The sequence below is a fragment of the Astatotilapia calliptera genome, chromosome 10, assembly GCF_900246225.1.
Source record: "Astatotilapia calliptera chromosome 10, fAstCal1.2, whole genome shotgun sequence".
In the NCBI taxonomy this organism is placed as follows: Eukaryota; Metazoa; Chordata; class Actinopteri; order Cichliformes; family Cichlidae; genus Astatotilapia; species Astatotilapia calliptera.
This window is the reverse complement of record NC_039311.1, coordinates 952869-973539: the sequence shown is the minus strand read 5'-3', so window position 1 is coordinate 973539 and position 20671 is coordinate 952869. Positions and strand designations below refer to the sequence as shown.

General features: G+C 43.3%; 2 protein-coding genes and 1 long non-coding RNA gene across 9 annotated transcripts; 1 reads left to right on the top strand and 2 right to left on the bottom strand.

Annotated features, from left to right (window-relative positions):
• Positions 1 to 560: 560 nt before the first annotated feature.
• Positions 561 to 5893, top strand: ftr82 (finTRIM family, member 82). The gene is made up of 7 exons (XM_026182162.1): positions 561 to 1738; positions 2940 to 3035; positions 3156 to 3389; positions 3628 to 3787; positions 3869 to 3925; positions 4060 to 4122; positions 4681 to 5893. Exons 1-7 carry the CDS (start codon positions 1148 to 1150, stop codon positions 5199 to 5201), a joined length of 1722 nt encoding a protein of 573 aa, XP_026037947.1. The 5' UTR covers positions 561 to 1147; the 3' UTR covers positions 5202 to 5893.
• A 683-nt stretch (positions 5894 to 6576) lies between these two features.
• atp5l (ATP synthase, H+ transporting, mitochondrial F0 complex, subunit g) lies at positions 6577 to 10740 on the bottom strand. The gene is made up of 3 exons (XM_026182176.1): positions 10576 to 10740; positions 10048 to 10208; positions 6577 to 6772 (listed from the first exon to the last, which is right to left on the bottom strand). Exons 1-3 carry the CDS (start codon positions 10625 to 10627, stop codon positions 6674 to 6676), a joined length of 312 nt encoding a protein of 103 aa, XP_026037961.1. The 5' UTR covers positions 10628 to 10740; the 3' UTR covers positions 6577 to 6673.
• Positions 10741 to 13949: 3209 nt separating this feature from the next.
• On the bottom strand, positions 13950 to 18743 carry LOC113030584 (uncharacterized). 7 transcript variants are annotated; one of them, XR_003273602.1, is made up of 4 exons: positions 18361 to 18743; positions 15033 to 17534; positions 14640 to 14799; positions 13950 to 14221 (listed from the first exon to the last, which is right to left on the bottom strand). It is a non-coding gene; the product is annotated as an uncharacterized LOC113030584 (long non-coding RNA). The 7 variants fall into 7 exon arrangements; XR_003273600.1 differs by lacking the exon at positions 13950 to 14221 and having other exon boundaries at positions 14385 to 14799; positions 15033 to 15147; positions 15663 to 17534; XR_003273599.1 differs by lacking the exon at positions 13950 to 14221 and having other exon boundaries at positions 14385 to 14799; positions 15033 to 16544; positions 16695 to 17534.
• Between the last annotated feature and the right edge of the window lie 1928 nt (positions 18744 to 20671).

Here is a 20671-nt window from a genome sequence, read left to right as displayed (position 1 = left end):
TGAAGCTAATTTCAAACAGTGTTCAAAGAGTGTTTGTATTTCTTTTTTTAACAATGTGTACTTTCAAGGTAATTTCAAGCAGGAAACATGCCTGTGAGTTGGACACTGGTGTAAGTAGGGGCAGATTGGGCCTAATTGAAATGCTAATGAGAGGCCGGTGATGTCAGCAGACACTTCACGCTGTGGAGAGAGTCGGGTCACCTCAGGAGTTCTTCCCCTGCTTTGTTCTAACCAGTAATACGTGCAGGAATTATGAGGGGGACATTTTGCATTGCCACGTAACTCGAGTGAAATATGTACACAACTATGCGAGACATCTACCGCAACAACACCTGGACGCGACAGGAATGCGTCTGTTTGAGTATTTGCACCCATGCGTTTATGTTTGACACGTGAATGTTTTCTTACCACTGAAAACAGAAACCAGCCGCATATCTGCAGATACAAACGGCCACGTACGAGTGAACGGACGAGTCGGGCCAGTTACAGAACAAATATTACAACTTTTAAATGAGTGTTTCTCTGACGACAGATGTGAGCAGAGACGTTTGAGGTCATTCTCAAACCGTGTGCGTGTTTGTTTACTGGGTGGTCCCTGAAATTCCTTCAGTACCTTAGGCTGCATGTATGTTTGTCGGACTATAACCGGTTTAAGACAATGGCGATTCTGTGGGACAACAATAGGTGGAAATGCAGCTGCCAAGAAGTGTGTGCGCAGCTCACCCGCAGATGAGCCACATGAGAAATGCGAGTGAAAGAAGAGGAAGCTGCAGGGAAATGGAAACATTTTCTTGCACATTTATTGTCACGACTTTGGTGTTTTACTTTTCATTCATTCTCTCTTTATTTCTGCTCTCTCTCTGCTCTCCTGTCTGCTCTCTGCTTTGCTCTTTTTTCCTCTCCCTCCTTGTTCAACCTGCTTATCTGAACTGGGCAGGGCCCGATGTACTCACAGGACGGGGGAGGGGCCTTGCCTGCTTTCAATCAATAACCTTTTGGAATTTAGAAATACAAGTAGGTCCTGTCTCTGGCAGGCTGTACCACACTCTCGAGGGCGGGCTTTCAGGCACACTCGACGAAATCCCTATCTCCTCCTGGCATTCTCCCTGACTGTTTCTCCAGGGCTGACTGTTTGGAGTCCACCACAATGGCTGATCACACCTCTCCAGACTACTTCAGCTGCTCTCTGTGTCAGAACCTACTGAGGGACCCTGTGGCTATCCCCTGCGGCCACAGCTTCTGTATGGACTGCATCAGTGGCTACTGGAATGAAGCCGACTACACAGGGATTTACATTTGTCCCCAGTGTAAGATCACATTCACCCAGAGGCCTGTACTGAGGCCCAACGCCACTCTGAGCATGGTGGCAGAGAAGATCAAGAAGAGCGGTCTGAACCTCAACCTCAGCACGTCCCAGGGGAGCGTCTTTGCCGGATCAAACGACGTGCCCTGTGACTTCTGCATCGGGAAGAAATTAAAGGCTGTCAAGTCCTGCCTCAACTGCCTGGCATCCTACTGCGAAAAGCACTTGAAGCCACACTATGAATCAACCACGTTCAAGAGGCACAAGCTTGTGGACGAGTTAGGGAACTTGGACAGGAAGATCTGCCCACAGCACCAGAAGTCCCTGGAGCTCTTCTGTCGCACAGATCAAATGTGTATCTGTGCCATCTGCACAGTCAGCGAGCACAGGGGCCATGACATCGTGTCTGCTGAGGCAGAGAGGGGCGAGAAGCAGGTAAGAATAACTCTCAGTGTCTGTTGATGCCTCCTTTTAACAGACAGAGACCAAGTGAGAGAGAGACTGCAAGCTGAATGTTTTCTTTGATAGGTTAGGAGCACATCCTCTCTGGAATAACTTGAGCTAAAGCAAACAGGCTGTTTTTCTCAATTCCTTCCCCTGAACTGCGACTGGTGATTGTACTTTGACCCATTTCACCAAGGCTATCAGCAACCCTGGCGAGCGTTCACAGCCGCCAAAACAAATCCAGCCCTGTGATTAGCTGGACACTGGCCGGAGGCGTGTCTTACAGGCGCCGTGAAAGCGGCTTTCCAGAAAATGCGGTGATCCAGCTGTGGGATAAACACACAGAAAGTGCAGCCTTCTTTCTGCTGCGCTGGTTCCCACCTGTGGGAGTGAGTGTGCAGCGGTGCAGGAATGTCAGGGAGTGCAGGCACTCTACACCTACATTCAATCTCTGTGAGCAATGTGCATTCAAATGACTCACTTTGCCTGTAACACACTGTGGGATAGACATGAATGTCAATAGATACTGTAATGTAGCAGCTGTGTGAGTAATCAGGGAGTGTTTTTACAGCTAATGCAGGCTAAAGGAGTCCTGTGCCGCCATGAACGCATATTTTATCCCACTGTTGGCTTTACATGGCGGGGAGTCTGGTTTCTCTCATCTAAAGATTTACAACCTGAGTCCAACACATCTCACTCCATCTCCCGCTCCGTCTCCCCTCCCCCTCTCCTGTTGATTCCCCCTCCCTGGATTCCCCACATTCCTCAAGCTTATCTTGAAGAATGGGTTGGTGGGCTCGAGTAAAAGCTGAATTAGAAGCCTTCTATTCTGCATGTCAGCGCTGCGTGCACCTTGAAACGTCTCTTTAAAAGTCAGACGCTGGTAGATTCACATTCCTGACATGGCCAGAATTCCTCCAAAGATTTTTCCCCTCTCCCTCTGAGATAAAAGCGGGATGTATTAAGAAGATCTTTGAGAGGGGCTTATTAAGGACGCCACAGGGCCACACCGATACTCCGTGATGAGAAAGAATGTTTGCAGGCTTTACATTTGGCATAACCTTTTTAAAAACAACATTCAGCTGCATTTTACGTGATAGTAATCTTAAAGCCAGTTTAGCTCCCAGCATGAGCACAAATGGTTGGGAAATTATTAAAACGCATATCTCTGTAATACTCCTTAATTCTGCAGAAACTTTTGGGAGTCTCCCAAGCTGAGATTAAACAAAAATGCCAGGAGAGGGTGAAGGAGCTGGAGGAGCTCAAGACTGCGGTGGATTCCCTCAAGGTAAGGCCTGAACAACCGGATCAGTTTCTACACAAAGCAAGATCAGTCTCCCAAGATTGTTTAGATCAGGCTGATGAAGATCAGGCTGTAGAGCGATGACATCCTGCTTGCTTTGCCCAGAACTCCGCCCACAGAGCCATGGTGGAGAGCCAGAAGATGTTTGAGGATATGATACGCTCCATTGAGAGGATGAGGTCAGAGGTGAGCAAGCTGATTGGAATCAATGAGAAGGCTGCTTTCAGCCAATCCGAGGCTTTGATCGAGCGTCTGGAACAAGAGATTGATGAGCTGAAGAAAAAAGAGTCTGGCCTCAAGCAGCTGTACAGCACTGAGGACCACATCCACTTCCTGCAGGTACCACGCAGCCTTAAAGAAACTGTGTCGACAGCTGTCATATCAGGCTAACAGGATACTTATTAATAAGTGATTAACGATGACACTGTGATGAAATATTGAGCCCTTTTTAAAAAATTGGGCAGATCAATACATTTCCATAATATAACACTCACAGTACTGAGAACCCAGGCACCCACGTGTCACCGTCCACGTGACACTACCTCAAATTTCTCATTGGCTCTCATGTTTGCACCAGAACTTCAACTACCTCTGCACCCCCACTGATGACGGCTTCATACCCAGAGTGACCGTGAACCCCGACTTCTCCTTCGCGGCTGTCAGGAAAGCTGTGGCTGAGATTAAGGAGCGCCTCGAGGAGTTTGGCAGAGAGGAGCTGCTCAGGATTTCCAAGTCAGGTGTGAGCAGCACAAACGTAATGTTGAACACAAAGAGTAAAACTTCCAGGTTTCTAATCATGTATATCTTCTACTTTACAGTGAATGAGGTCCCGGTTTACACTACAGAGAGTCGAACGTTGGACAGAAGGAGCAGAGGTGAGGCTCCTATAGCAGTTTATAACCGCAAGAGGTTAATTATTATCCAAAACCACACCAGCCAAAGAATTACAGGCATTTGTGTGGGCGCATGGAGTTCACCTTGACCTAACAAAGAGATATTTCACGTGCAGGCAAAGAAATGACAGTGGACAACACTCCCCCAGAGCCAAAGACCAGAGCTGATTTTCTGAAATGTGAGTCGTTCTGGAACATAACTTGTACTCAAGTATTCATTTTTTTTACTTTTGTCAGTTTGACAGTTTGTATTTTACTGCAGCGTGCTGCTTTACTTGTGCTCATGACATCTCAGGAAAATGCGTTTCACTCAATGACTTTTTTATGGCACAGAAGTCTCTTGCTGGAGGTTAATATCCTCAATCATTTCTCTCGTATCAGTTATGGTATAAGGCAGCACTTCAAAGCAACAAAGAACATTTGACTTCTATGAAAAGGTCAAATGCAGCAGTGCAGCGCTGTGTATCAGCGTGCAGGTTATGAAACAATAAATCTGTAACTGACAAACACTTTGTAAAAACGGCATTTTTACTGGATTTAAGTCTGTTTCAGGAACTCTATGACTGGTATTTTTTAAATTCATGTACAGCATAGATATTTCAGAGGTGCACCTCACATCCATTTGAGGATCACTGCTCTGTTCTGCAGTAAAACAGCTACATTAGGCTCAACTTTTAAAAACTCGACATTGTTCACACGGTTTTGAATTGGATTCAATGTCGTCTTTCCTTCTTCAGACTTCTGCCAACTGAAATTAGATCATAACACGGCCTACAAGGAGCTTTGCATCTCTGAGAACAGCAGGAAAGTTATCCGCACCAGGGAGCCGCAGTCCTACGGAGACAACTCAGAGAGGTTTGATAGCTTTGCCCAGGTGCTGTGCCGAGAAGCTCTATCTGGAGGCCGCTACTACTGGGAGATCGAGTGGAGCGGGGAGTTCTCCATCGGAGTGGCTTATAAGAGCATCAGTCGAAAGGGCAAAGGTTCGCTCTGTCTGCTGGGCTATAACGACAAATCCTGGAGTCTGCTTTGTTCTGACTCCGGTTACTCAGCGTGGCACAACCGCGTGGACAAGCCTGCCAATGGTCCTCACTCCCCGCGGATAGGCGTGTACCTGGATCACACTGCAGGGGTGTTGGCATTTTACAGCATAGGCAACACCATGACCCGCCTGCACAGGTTTGAGACTAAATTTGTCGAGCCCCTCTATCCGGGCTTTGGAGTCGGAACGTCAGTCAGGATCTGCAACGTCAAGTGAACGCTGGCATTTGAGCTGTTTTAAAAAGATTTCTGCGAATATACACCAGTGCTTTTGGAATATCTATTTTTGCACCCATTATAAAATGTCTCAGCTTATTTTTAAGGTTTATGATGCTTCTTCCAAATGTCTATACACTTTTTTTGAACACCACATGTATTAAGCTTTGAATGTAGCTGTCAAATCATATTCTCATGGCAGTTTAACAAATATATATATATATGTATTATTGAAATACACAATTTCTGCATAGTCACACAAGAAAAGTGTTATCCTGTTTGGCGTCTGATGATATCTGCTGGATAATATGACAACATACTTTTAAACATTTTAGCTGATAATTTGCATCTATAGATTTACACAAAGTTAACAATGTCAGTTTTGTGATGTCATTAGGTTGTTCACTATTGTTATTGAATAATTCTTTTAAAATTGCACTCCTACGACAGGTATGAGTACTATGAAGGTGCATTGTTATAATTTCACTACTGTTCCAAGAATGCTGTCATTTCATTTGGTCGTGTTGTGATATTATCTAAAGGTCGTCACATGAGTTTTTCCACTTGAACTAACCCTTATTTAATTTTGTGTATGTTTACTTACATAATGGACAGCAGAGTATAATTGCTATCAAAGAGAATTGTTTTGTAACAACATTGATGCATTTAAATAAAGAACTCAAATGAACAGAGCTTTGTCTTGTGAGCCGTGTGCAGAACTGGGCCAAAGAAGACAGGATCACCAAATGTAAACACATTACTGGATTAGAAATGGTGTGTGTGTCTCATGTTGAATACTAGCAGTGTGTTCCACATCATCCTTTGAAATCTCAAACTACACAGAGGGAGCAGTGCAGTATTGACACGCAGCTCCCCCTGCTGGTTGAATGTAAGAACTAAACCGTAAGAGAAAAAAAGGCCTCAGCCTATCAGTGACACTATTCTGCTCAGAGTTGATGTTAAAAATCCACCATATCATCAGAAAATACAATAAAGCCCAGTTTAAACGCAGTCCTTTAAAGTGCAGCAGCACAGCTCGTCTCCCATTTGGAACATGATCCAGTCCACTTGGATACTGAACCGTGAGCTGCCCCTGATGCATCCATCAGAGCGAGTGTCTGCATCAATGTTTGGCAGTGGAAAGCTCATCTACTGTTCACATTTAGCAGATAAGTGCTGCAAAATTAAAGTACTTAACTACAGCAGGATAGTTATAGTACAACACATGATTTCATGTTGGTAGTTTTTGCACAATCCTGACAGCAACAGTAACGATGATTACACACGTTCAACTCAGCTTTGAGCAGAGGAATAACATTTTGTAGTAAACCTGCAGATTAATTCAATAATAAGGTTAAATTAATGAGTCAAAAACAGATTTTTTAACACAACAGCTTTACTGGTTCCCATATTTCATGGAGTAGGTTGAGCACACAATGCTCAAAAGAAAAAAAATGCTTTAAAGTCCAAAATTTAGACATTGTAGCCCACGATGCCTCCTTTGCCAATGCACTCTCCAATGTAGAACCACATCAGCACCTCGGTGGCCACCAGCCCGTTCCTTAAAGCATCCTGCGAGGAAGCAAGGACACAGGTTTGATTTGCATTAGAAGTAACATCAAAAGTACAGGATTAGGATTCACACACACACAACCTGAAATTCAAAAACATTTTATTTGCTGCTCTGGATAATTACAGGTTTAAGATGTACTTCACAGATTAATTCATCATTTGATCCATTTCTGTCAGTAATTACTAATATGATGAAGGACCTCACTAATGAAATACTGAATTAACATTTCCTGTACGACACACAGTGATCAATAATACAGCATCACATCCCAGGTGCTTTTTCTTATCATTTTAAATACAGATGAAGGCGTTTCTAATCACACCGCTTCTCTATAGAAAACATTAATTATTACTATTTGCACACAATAGCAGACTTATTACCATCCTCCTCCTGAAAAAGGGAACTTTTCATTTAGCCATAGCACAAACTACTTATGTGCAATGAATGAACTCTGTAACGCTCAGCTTTAAAATCAACACATGCCAAGTTCTCACAGCATTACAGAGCAACTGAGAAGTATTATCAACAAGTTCAAAAGCCTGTCACAGGTAGGAAGCAAAAGATTTCCAGGACTCTGAAAGGAAAATTAGTAAGAAGAGTCTCAAGACCACAGAACGACTGCCAGGACATACAGTGGGGCAAAAAAGTATTTAGTCAGCCAGCGATTGTGCAAGTTCCCCCACCTAAAATGATGACAGAGGTCAGTAATTTGCACCAGAGGTACACTTCAACTGTGAGAGACAGAATGTGAAAAAAAATCCATGAATCCACATGGTAGGATTTGTAAAGAATTTATTGGTAAATCAGGGTGGAAAATAAGTATTTGGTCAATAACAAAAATACAACTCAATACTTTGTAACATAACCTTTGTTGGCAATAACAGAGGTCAAACGTTTACTATAGGTCTTTACCAGGTTTGCACACACAGTAGCTGGTATTTTGGCCCATTCCTCCATGCAGATCTTCTCGAGAGCAGTGATGTTTTGGGGCTGTCGCCGAGCAACACGGACTTTCAACTCCCGCCACAGATTTTCTATGGGGTTGAGGTCTGGAGACTGGCTAGGCCACTCCAGGACTTTCAAATGCTTCTTACGGAGCCACTCCTTTGTTGCCCGGGCGGTGTGTTTTGGATCATTGTCATGTTGGAAGACCCAGCCTCGTTTCATCTTCAAAGTTCTCACTGATGGAAGGAGGTTTTGGCTCAAAATCTCACGATACATGGCCCCATTCATTCTGTCCTTAACACGGATCAGTCGTCCTGTCCCCTTGGCAGAAAAACAGCCCCATAGCATGATGTTTCCACCCCCATGCTTCACAGTAGGTATGGTGTTCTTGGGATGCAACTCAGTATTCTTCTTCCTCCAAACACGACGAGTTGAGTTTATACCAAAAAGTTCTACTTTGGTTTCATCTGACCACATGACATTCTCCCAATCCTCTGCTGTATCATCCATGTGCTCTCTGGCAAACTTCAGACGGGCCTGGACATGCACTGGCTTCAGCAGCGGAACACGTCTGGCACTGCGGGATTTGATTCCCTGCCATTGTAGTGTGTTACTGATGGTGACCTTTGTTACTTTGGTCCCAGCTCTCTGCAGGTCATTCACCAGGTCCCCCCGTGTGGTTCTGGGATCTTTGCTCACCGTTCTCATGATCATTTTGACCCCACGGGATGAGATCTTGCGTGGAGCCCCAGATCGAGGGAGATTATCAGTGGTCTTGTATGTCTTCCATTTTCTGATGATTGCTCCCACAGTTGATTTTTTCACACCAAGCTGCTTGCCTATTGTAGATTCACTCTTCCCAGTCTGGTGCAGGTCTACAATACTTTTCCTGGTGTCCTTCGAGAGCTCTTTGGTCTTGGCCATGGCGGAGTTTGGAGTCTGACTGTTTGAGGCTGTGGACAGGTGTCTTTGATACAGATGATGAGTTCAAACAGGTGCCATTCATACAGGTAACGAGTGGGGGACAGAAAAGCTTCTTACAGAAGACGTTACAGGTCTGTGAGAGCCAGAGATTTTCCTTGTTTGAGGTGACCAAATACTTATTTTCCACCCTGATTTACGAATAAATTCTTTACAAATCCTACCATGTGGATCCATGGATTTTTTTTCACATTCTGTCTCTCACAGTTGAAGTGTACCTCTGGTGCAAATTACTGACCTCTGTCATCATTTTAAGTGGGGGAACTTGCACAATCGGTGGCTGACTAAATACTTTTTTGCCCCACTGTAAGTTAATGATGTAGCCAAGTCTGGAATTGTAGTGCAATCACTGAAAGCCTGCACGGGAGCGCACTTTGAGGCTGCACACCAAAACGCCACTTCTGCAGAAGAGACACTTCAAGCCAGACTGAAGAATACTAAAGACAACCTGGAGAAGATGATGCATACTGTACCATGTCTTTTGGTCAGATGAGACGATACTATGGTTACTGACAAGCTGCTGATGTTTGGGGAAAGACAGCAGAGGTGTACAACCCAAGAACACCGTCCCCACAGTGAAGCATGTTGGTGGGAGTATTATGCTGTGGGGATGGAAATCTTATCATTGTGGAGGGAATCATGAAGAAAGACGGATATGTTAAGATTTTGAAAGAAAAGTAGTCAGCAGCAAAACTTTACGTCTCTGCTGCTGCTTCCAACAGGACTACGACCCAAAACACACGTTGCTCCTGGTGAAGGATTTTCCCCTGAAGACCAAAGTGAACATTACTGACTGGCCTAACATGAATGCTACTGAAAATCTGGGGGCTGAACTGAAATCCATTACATCTGGAGAAGCTTGAGAGATTTGCCAAAGAAGAATTGGCTGGATTTGCTCAGGAGACGTGTGAGAGATAAAACACAACAACAAACCACTAAAGGCTGTGTTAAAAACTTTCAAGTTTGTCCTCATCCATGTACACACGCACACTAAATTCAGTGCATTACTGTGTGTACAACCACAGCTTTTATAATAATCCTGAATATTTTCTTAAGACAACAACAATTTGCCCACAGTCTGAAAGAGGTTTTCTTTACTATCAGAAGCTAGAAATGTGTCCTTATTTCATGATGTCCTACAGCTACTGCTTTGTTAATGAATCCAGGAGATGACAGACGATGTAAAGTCAGCACAAGAGGCTTTGGTTGGAATTAATAATGTGACATCTGCTGTGGTTAAGATGCACGACCACGGCCGCAGGTTTAATTTAAAAAAGACGTGGACGTGTTTTTTGTTGTTGTTTTTACATAAACAACAATGACCTGTGTCTTAGATTAATACGAGTACCTTCACTGTGGTTTGACCGAGACGTCCCGTCTGGAACCCCTTGATGATGTTTGTGGCCCCCTCAATGGCTTTAGGGATTTCAGCGGGGGCAGGTGGGACAAGCTCAACACGCGCATAGTACCAAAAGTTTGCCAGGCGAGGTTTGGAGTAGGTGACAGCGGCTGAAAGAGAGAGAGAGAGAACATTAAATGCTGCTATCGATTCGCCATCCTAGCTGCAGAGCTTCTGAGATGTTAGCAGGTAGCGTTAGCCATCAGCTACGCGGATTGTGTTTGCTGAGAGCAAACCAAATAAACCGATGTACCTGCTTATCCACAACACATGTCAAAACAACAAAAACACAGCATATCAACGTCAAAGGCCTTCTACGTCTGAAAGCGTCAATTAACGTTACACCTGCTTCATTCAACTGACGCCCGGGTCACAGTGCCGCTGACAGCGTCGGCCTACTGAAGTCTTCTCACCGAGGAGAAAACTGCCTACCCCAGCCTCCACTAATGGACCCGTCCAAATAACAGACTAGCTTACCGTTAACCAGGGTGGGTACTTTAGCAACCAACTTCTGCACTGCCTGTGCCATTTTGAGGCGTTTGTGATGTTAACTATTCCCCGTCTCTGCTAAATGTCACCTCCAATAGAAGGACCCTCGACTGCAGTTGACCACACAACTGCCTGAAGAGAAACCGCAGGAGTCTTCTTCTTTATATTGTTTATTGGCGGTTGGCAAACAGCAAAATGGTGCATTACCGCCACCAACTGGTGAGGAGTGTGGACTGAAATTAAAAAAAAAATCAAATCCTCCCGAACAAATGAGTCTGACTTAAAAACCAAAATATCACCTTATAACTTTCACTACTCGAATTCTTACGAAATAAATCAACCAGTTTGACTTTCAAGCTTTTTGATCAGCTGTCTTCTTTCAGCATCATATTTCTGACAATGCATTAAAACATGTTCTATTGTTTCCTGTTCTCTACTGCAGTCACACTCCCTGTACGGAATTTCTCTATTAAAAGCAACGTGTTATTCAGACCAATGTGTCCAAATCTAAGTTGAGATATAACCTTCGCCTCTCTCCTGTTCCTTCCTGTGCTTCTCATTTCTCCTGTTTTCCTTTGGATTTTGTAAAACCTTCGCCAGTATACACTGATAAACCAGTGTATACTGGTTTATCAGTGTATACTGATAAACCATCACTGGTCCTTTTCCTTACTTTGATATTAAATTCAGGAACAGTAAATGCTATCCCGCTTTGGTTGGCTGTATTCTTTGATGCATCTGTGTAGATTTTGACATAACTGTAATACTGATTAATATATGTCTGGCTACGGGCTTCCTTCTTCTTGCCAGCTTTTATTCGCGGTTGGCAAATAATGAAATGTTGCATTACCTCCACCAGCTGGCATGGAGTGTTGCATGCCCCGGTCCAGGTCTGCCAGGAGATCCTCCAGGACATCCAACCATCGTCTTTTTAGGAGCCCTGGCACTGTCAGCCATGCATACAAACAGGTGGGGCCATATAAAGTACTGAGTAGGCCTACTGCTGACAATGTACATCTCACAACCATGAACTGCTGCAGCACTGCAGGAGAGGCAGACAGCAGACAGACAGAGAATGCATTAACCCACCTAGTAACACACACACATGCAATGAAAGCAGCTAACACTCATAAACATGGCCATACCGCTCATCACTGTTAAAAATGAAACAAAAACTTTACAAAAACACTTGCTACCAAATGCTGAGTTCATCCACTGCTGACATAGACCTGCCACATTAGGACAACAGGTTGACTTTTTAGTAGAGTCTGTGTAGACTGTGTTAAACCCACAGCAGCAGATGGTTAACCACATGATTTTATAGCAGCCTGTTCACCCAGACCTGACCTACAGGACGCACCGCTCGCCAACTCTAACCTGAAGGTCTTTGTGGACAATTCAACATCACGCAACCTGGACACCAGTTAAAATGAAGTAGGCCATGTAGCGATCACAGAACACAGGCAAACACATGGGGTGATACATGATTTTAGACACATTATGGAAACAACAGTTTAGGATGTTTTCTACAGAATATCTTTTAATTTTTCTTTTGGGAATGAACTAAAACCCAACACCACCTTGGTCACACACTGGCTGAGTTGCAGTGCATGACCAGGAGTTGCCAGGCTGTTGTGGCTGTGTATGGTCCTTCCACGTGTTACTGAGGCCCCTATTTGTTAAAAGAATAAACCGTTTAATTGCATATAATCTTCAGAATTCAGTAAATGACACCCAACAAGTGTCAGTAGCAGAATAAGCTGTCCGGCATTGGCAGAGAACATTCGACGAGTTTTTCATGGCCACAGCCCACATACTCAACTCTGCTGCTCAACCCACATTTTCCTTACAAACGTGACACCATTGAAGGGGAAATAAACGGGCTTTCCAGCAGTAAGACCTTTATAGCCAAGAAGCATAGTTACAACAAAGAAAAGACTGAACAAACACAAATTGCCTCAATTTTTGTGCTCACTGGGACCAGTGAAACATTCATTTTTGTCTGAAGCAGACGTGGACAAGTTTCCCCTCAGGGAAACTACGACTCCAGCAGCACAACACCAGGTCACACTAAATGCAAATAAGAAAAAATACCAAGCAGGTAAAATAGTTCAGATCCAAATATCAGCAGCTCACCAGCTTAATCTGTCAGGCTGCACCGTGTGTTTATGGCTGTGGTGACAGAGGTATTTTTAACCTTATGTTGAGGCCACGGCTCCGATTCTCATGATGAGCGACGGTGTCCCTGTGTTGGTGATGTTCCTGCATCAGCATAATAGTAATAATAATAATAATAATGATGATAGCAGGGCAATTACTTTTGTCCCCACAGGTAAGTTTGGATAGGTTCTTTCCATTCTCACAGATACTTTCACAGCACTGCAGCTGGAGTGAAATTGGAGTCAGTAACGGGAAATTCCTCAAAAAATATTATTTGTATTTAATTATTTTTATTCTTTTATTTGCTAACTCTACTGCTGTTAACGCACATTTATTACCATTTCCGATTTTAGGGATGCTTAGCTGCCTGAATCTCAACCTTATCCTTCCATCCTCTATCCGAACGATCCTGAGGAAGTATAGCTGTAAAAAAGAAAAACCCCAAAACAAACTTGATAGATCCTGAGGAAGTCAGTATTGCAAAAGGTGGAAAACGGTCCGTGTCTGGACTCTGCTGATTTTACAAACTGCAACAATGGTTTTGTGTTCTCAGATGCATGTCTCCTGTTTTGTAGACGTTCTGTGATTACATGATGGGCACAGACGTCAGCATCAGATAAATTATTGGGAAGCAGCGGTCATGTGCTCCTTATTCTGTTTGTTTCCCGGCCACATGAAACCGATGAGCTGAAAACCTGTTATATCACCTGCAGCTTCTCTTACAAATGTAACTGGACTGCCAGTGCTGCGAACATGTCAGCGGCCAGGGCAGAGAGCCATGCCCACTCCCTTGTCCGGTGCATTCTGGGAGTTGTAGTCATACTCACCTAGCCAAAACCCCAACAATGCTAAGAAGCTTTTATGTGGTTGAATTTGTCCATTTCATAAGCCTGGTGGTGCAAACACACAACACCAATTCTTTTTTTCCTTTTTTTTTTTTTTAAACAGACCCTAATCAACAGCTTTTCAATGGACACAGTTGTACAGATTTCTTAGCTTAAGCCTTAAACCCTACAGCAAGCTATCGATATTAGGTACTTATACTTAGCATAGAAAAAAGTCTGTTTTAACCAACGTGTGCGGACCAAGATTGGTCCACGTTATGCTCAACGTGTGTGTTGCCTTCTGACGAGCTCTGGGGGACAGATACATAATATCGGATCAGCCCATCTCTAGCACAGTTTGAAAAAATGCAAATAAAGTTGAAATATTTACAACGATTTTTATTTACAGAACTTTAACAAAAAAAATTAGGCAAGTTTTTCAAGTAAACCAAACAGCCTTCTCTGCTCTTTCCTCCATTTCCCTTCACATTCTCATATCCAATCTTTCTTTTCTTTCTTGGTTGCAGCTGGTCCTCATCCTCCTGGACGAGTGGTAGAAGACCTCCGTCCTAACACCTCATCCATGAGGGAAACCAGGGCCATGTAGCAGCAGTGGGCTTCCCACTCACTCCCACGCCTGACGCTGGATACTAGCAATCGTAAAGGCAGAGGAAAGGTGGCAGCTGACAAACGCAGCAACAGTGCAGGTTTATATGAATACGTTCAATAATGTCTGGTTAAAAATTCAGATTTGAATACTGCTGTCCATACTTTGTTTTTCTTTCTTTTTTTTGACACTTTTTATTTGTTTAGGAACATTTTTATGCAACAAGATAAAATAAAAAAATAAAAAACAAACAGTATGAGGTCATGGGACACAACAGGCAGCTTAGAATACAGTTGAATAAACATTAAAAACAACAGATGATGAAATCATTTCTGATAGTATGATGTCATATTTTGACCAACACAGTGCATCTGTTTACATTTCAAAACCCATCATTCTAAATATTTTGTTAATGTGACATTGCTGTTACATGTTGGTACGAACATATGGCTTCTTCATACCGCAGTCTTCGTGAATGATGCGGTGTGCAGCGGTGTGCAGCTGTGTGCAGCTGTGGGCCATAAGCACACTGGTTCAGCTTCACATGGGAGACCTTTATGTGGTCACAAAGTGGTGAATGGCTGCCTCCCTCCACAGGGAGACTGTCATGGTTCAACCATCCTGGAATCACAAACATGACAGAATGAAAGATTTATTCATTAACTAACACACAAAGCCCACAGGCGCACACAAAGCCCACAGGCGCACACAAAGCCCACAGGCGCACACAAAGCCCACAGGCGCACAAAGCCCACAGGCACACACAAAGCCCACAGGCACACACAAAGCCCACAGGCACACACAAAGCCCACAGGCACACAAAGCCCACAGGCACACACAATCTGCTCACCTACCGCCAAATGTACCAGATGACTTTCAGCTGTCAGTATCACACTTCAGGTGCAGCATTACCTGCTTCAGCTGGAGAGTTTTTATAGGAACGTGTTGTTTCCCTGACAACCTTCCTCACTGCCAAACACAGAAAAGTCCATTAAAATTAACGTCAGTTATAGTGAGTGTATAGATCCGTGACAGGCGTTTGTTTCTTGACGAGTCTACAAACACCTTGGACACACAACACGTTTGAGTATTTTCCTTTAAACCCATGCTTCAGCGACAGCTTTCACTACATTATATGTCGACTACTTCCATTGTTCCTCCTTTTGTTTTCATTGTATACATCACACTCACTAAAGCCGTTTGTCTGTGCATTTAAAACGATATAATCTAATCCTTCCATCATTGTTAGCGAGCACATAAAGACTGTTGAGTGTAATCTAGCCCATACAATACAAATGTATGTAGGCATGATGGAAATGGACTGTATGAATACCAGAAACACAAATGATAAAATAATAGTGGTTGTTCATGTTCCCACAATTTAGTGTTTGACTGACAACAATTTTGACTGGTAAATGCATAAAAACAATAACGGTTTCTTTGAAAAGCTAAATATCAGTTCTGATGGGACCACAGATACTGACCTCCACGACCCCCCCTTGGTTGAGCTCATCTTTGGCGTCGTTACAGGCCAGGAGGATGCAGAAGATCCTCCGCTTTCGCAGTAAGACCTTCTGCCAGTGGAAGGGCAGGTGCCCTGAAAAACTGAGTCCATGCAGTGATGTTTATGACCTAAGGGGGAGCTGTGCCTCTCAGTTCATGCCCCCTTATTATATATATGAGGCCCCCCCTCGTGGACTTTGGAGAACTCCTCAAACACGCTTCACTACAATCTCCCCATCGGTGATGGCTGCCACCTTATTACACTTTGTAATGTGTGGTTTAGCCACTCCCTCTTTCAAGTCCCAGGTGATCACCCCGACCTGGTCGCATCGTTTTAAAACCCGGATATGCAACGGTGGTGGAAATAAGGCATCTCTTCATCAAACACATTAACAGGTTAATACATTTCTGCTGGATCCAGTTCTGATATAATACAGTAACACCTGCTGCTGTCATGGAGTCTCTTTGCATTTTGAGATGGCACAAACATCGTTAATCTCTTAAACACCAAGTGTGTTTCTGAGGTTCCTGCTTGAAATTTACACGCCCGAAATCATTACAATATTTCTCTGAAAGTACAAACTCTGTCTACAAAATTAACTTGACACTTATGAGCCTTCATCAAATACATACAAATATTACAGCTCATGCACGTCTGTCCAACTCACTCTGATAGAACCCAGTCACTGTTTTTGTAGCAAATAATCCCTTTTGAAAATAAGTTACAGTACACAATACACTAGAAAACAGGGAAGATGTTCATAGGAAGATTATGTGAGACACGATTCATGCGGCTGAAGTGAAACAGCAACGTTACAGATATTTTCCTGAGGAGCAGCCGAGGATTGTGCAGCCTGTGAGTCCTTATTTGTGAATAGAAGAAGAAGAAGAAGAAGAAGAGATGAAGTTATTCAGAAAATGGTTTCTATCAGTTTTTGGCAGATCTTGTTTATGGCCCTATATTGTCCATAACATTAACAAAGAGCAGTAAGAACTCAAAGTTCAATACTTACTGTAGTTGTGTCGTGAGGTGGCATGAGTCGATGACAACTCCGGATATTATTCCGGGATCACCAGGACATATGGTACGACTCTTCCTTGACGGCATTGAGAGAGAGAAAAGGGATCAGGCTTTTCCAAACCATCCCACCCCAGCCGAACCACCGGAGCGGTGCATCCAGACCGAGGTTGGTCCCAATGGTGTCCTTCGCTCGTGCTTCCCCACGGCGGATGTAGCCGTCCCCAGTGATGTAGATCTTGGGTCCTGTTGATTATGAAATTTAGTATAAAATGGGGTGATGATTTTTTGAAATGTGTTTTTGGTAATGTAATATTCACTATTTTTGTAATGAACAAAGATGGAGTGTCACTTTATTATAGATTAAGTTTTAAGGTAAACATTTAAACACACTCAGGTCTCTAAGAAGTTGAAATAAGTTTCCACATCACTTCCTCCTTGCTGTCGTTTTGCTCACCCACTGCTGTGCTTGGCCCTGGAGTGTCCTCAGGGAGAGAGGACACTAGGACAGGAGGCCTAATGGAAGGCATCTGTCCTCTCACCTCATCCGTGAGGGCAAACCAGGGCCAAGCACAGCAGTGGGCTTCCCACTGACCCCCTCTCCTGAGCCTGGATACTTCCTAAAGGCAGAGGAAATCAAAAATGACAGTAGACAAATAAAAACACCACAACAGCTCTTAGTATTTGTACATTTCTTAACTTGTGTTCTTAATAATTGTCTTCTTGATAACACACATACGTACTTTGTATTTATTTTTTTTTAAGTTGCCCCATTTCTTTCTGGCCTGCGAGGTGGGTGACTTTCCCCCGCAGGCCCAACTTCCCCAGAATTGTCCTGATCACACACAACACATAAGAGAAGAGAGGAAACCATGGCAACTATATTAATCTCTAAATCCAAAAGTTTTCACAGGAGAACATCAGAGGAACATCAGAGGTTCTGTACAGCAAAATCTCCAGTGTTAAATTAACACTAGAGAGTGTCTATATGGGTCCACACCTCTGAGTGTTAAATACAACACTGTTGAGTGTTAAATTAACACTTTTGACAGTGTTATATGTTTAAAAGTAACCTAGTCAGTTTTGAAGATTAACAAAGACTAACACTGAGCAGTGCTGATTTTCTAACACTGGAATATTTCTAACATTTTGAGTTATTTTCCAGTGTTAGAAAATCAGCACTGCTCAGTGTTAGTCTTTGTTAATCTTCAAAACTGACTAGGTTACTTTTAAACATATAACACTGTCAAAAGTGTTAATTTAACACTCAACAGTGTTGTATTTAACACTCAGAGGTGTGGACCCATATAGACACTCTCTAGTGTTAATTTAACACTGGAGATTTTGCTGTGTGTACAGCATGAGGGTTAATAAAACCGGCCTCGTGTGATGTGTAAACTGATTTATTCCTGCACCCCAGTGAAGAGGGGATCGTTTTCTCCTCTTATTTTTATCAATTCAGCCGTTTGATCTTTGGTCCCTAAAACATATCACAAAAATCGAAATTAGCCGTATGTAAAAACCGCGGGACCCACCGTACAAGCTAGTTTACGATTATTTTCATTTAAAAAACAAAAACATGTCTATGCAGATGCCAAAGTCTAACAACACAACCGCTATAAAAATGTAACTTTTGTACCAGCAGATTTTCATACACTTACATTTGAAAGCGTTTCCTCTCCCGCATTAACTCCCGTTCTGACCGCCATCGTTATCAGAAAAACTCCTGTATGGCCCGCAATGAATCCTGGGATATGGTAGGACCCGAAGGATACCCGAGCCATCCTTCGAATTCAAGGAAAACAAGAAGGCATTTGTCGCCACATTTGGAGGACTCTTTGAATTTGCACAGCCTTCGTCAGTGTGCCTAGTTTGGCTTCCCCTGCTCTTGTTGTGTTTGATTACTCCCAGCTGTGCTCTCCTCCTGTGTGTCCCATTCCCTCGTTATCCCTCCGCGTATTTTAGCCCCGTGTTTCTCTCAGTCATGCTGTGTGGTAGTGATGGGAATTCCGGGTCTTTTTTAGAGAACCGGCTCTTTCGGCTCGACTCACTAAAAAGAGTCGGCTCTTTCGGCTCCCAATCGACTCTTCAGGTTGTTTTGTTGCTTTAATTAATTTATTATTAACAACAATATAAAATTATGCACAAAAGGAATTACTAATGTAAAAAAACGTGGTTTTATTTATTATATATATTAGGGGTGCAACGATACACAAAATCCACGGTTCGGTTCGATACTTTGGTGTCACGGTTCGATATTTTTTTCGATACAAAAAAAAATGTTCATGCCTTTTTAATTTGTCATTTATTAAATTTTCACGGCACATTCTGCACCACATCTCTGTGCGTTCATCATTTGTTTGAAGCCAGCTCACCTCCTGCAACTACTTTTCCGAGAATACATGCTTCTTTTGTGGTTCGGACTCCTTCTGACATTTGTTTGGAGGTGGAGGAACACCAAAGTAATTGCTTAAAGGAGCTTCTTCGACATCTTTAAGAGTTCTAAACAAACGTCTGTCCTCCTCCTGAAAATCTTATGTACGCAAACACGCGTTGCAACTTCTTATCTTGTGTGCGTTTTTTATTTTGACAGTGAATGCGCACCTGCGGACCACTTATGTGCAGCCCTGGTTATTTAGCTCGTCATATTGCAGCCACAGAAATTATTTTGTCCATGAAACCATAAAGCTGCACTTTCTTTTTGCCTTATAGTCTGATTTGTCATAACTTCTCCGTTTTGTGGTAAGCTTTTCTTTGGCTGTCACTTCTTCACCCCGACCTGTCTTATTTGGCTCAGCAGAACTGAAATGCTTTTACACACTCACTCACATAAGCTCAGCGATTCTCTGCGATCAACCTCTCACATGTTTAAGCTGCGGGAGATTTCACTTGTCATGTTTGCATAGTAAGCTAACGATTAATAAGACGATGTCAGAGGAATTGGTGCACAAATTATCATCACTCACAGATCAGTGCTGTCGCTCTCTATACACAGTTCGCACGATTGCAAAGTGAAAGCAAAAAAACAAGCGCAAATTCAAACGCGACTTCAATATGTCACATATTGACAGTGGCTCACCGATGCCAATGACATAATTACCCAGCTACATTTCTGAAAGAATGCAAAAGCATTGACATATATTTTTCCTTCCTACAATAGCCCGACGGGCAGGGCAGAGATAGATTTTGGTAGCCCGACTGGAAAAATCGCTAGCCCCAGGACGTCGGGCTAGCGATATTGCAAGCCCTGTATCTGATTGAGGAATCACTCATCTTTGGAAAAGAGTTTGTTACAGAGAAATGGCTCTTTCCAAAATAAAAGCTATACTATACGCTTCTTCTGGGCTATATTCTCAGCAGCATATTAAACATATCAGGTCCCCATAAGGAGAATCCTGTGCTAACGGCTGTCTAAATGACTCGGGTAAAGTTTGTAGCATGGTGCTGGTTGTTTTTGTCTGCTTCCACTTGTCTTTGCACTACGATGATGTCGGAGTAAATGTGCAGTCATATTCGTTGTGTTCCCACTAGTGCTGTCAGCGTAAATCTGAAATGACGTTAACGCCACAACACGGCAAATCTCCCCCGTGTGTGGGGCTGGACGACCAACACGTTAACGAGCTAACTGCACTAACACACTAGCTCCCACCCATGTAATTGAGCATTGCGTGGCACATCCAACATACTGTTTTACTTTAGTCCATGACGCGCTTACCTTCAGGGTCATACGTCACATGAAAACCAAAATAATTCCAAACGCCAGATCTGAATGAGGGTGGGGGAGGTTCAGTTTGCCATGTTTCAACGAGCTTAGCTTCTGTCTCGCTAGCTTGCGCTGCACTCAGTGGATCTAGGCTGCACTGTCGAGCGCAGATCCACTGAGCGCTCAACACAGACAGCATCGTCAGAAGGAAAGTTGATAAAATAAATTAATTTTTGTATTGTTCATACATATGCGTACCGAACCGAAAG

Excerpts from the sequence above, each read along its gene's own strand:
- ftr82 (XM_026182162.1), top strand. The coding sequence starts at position 1,148 with ATGGCTGATCACACCTCTCCAGACTACTTCAGCTGCTCTCTGTGTCAG. Across the intron at positions 3,390-3,627 it reads ACCACATCCACTTCCTGCAG|AACTTCAACTACCTCTGCAC; the intron begins GTACCACGCAGC and ends TGTTTGCACCAG. Across the intron at positions 3,788-3,868 it reads GCTCAGGATTTCCAAGTCAG|TGAATGAGGTCCCGGTTTAC; the intron begins GTGTGAGCAGCA and ends TCTACTTTACAG.
- atp5l (XM_026182176.1), bottom strand. The coding sequence starts at position 10,627 with ATGGCACAGGCAGTGCAGAAGTTGGTTGCTAAAGTACCCACCCTGGTT. Across the intron at positions 10,209-10,575 it reads AGTACCCACCCTGGTTAACG|CCGCTGTCACCTACTCCAAA; the intron begins GTAAGCTAGTCT and ends TCTCTCTTTCAG. Across the intron at positions 6,773-10,047 it reads TCGGTCAAACCACAGTGAAG|GATGCTTTAAGGAACGGGCT; the intron begins GTACTCGTATTA and ends GCTTCCTCGCAG.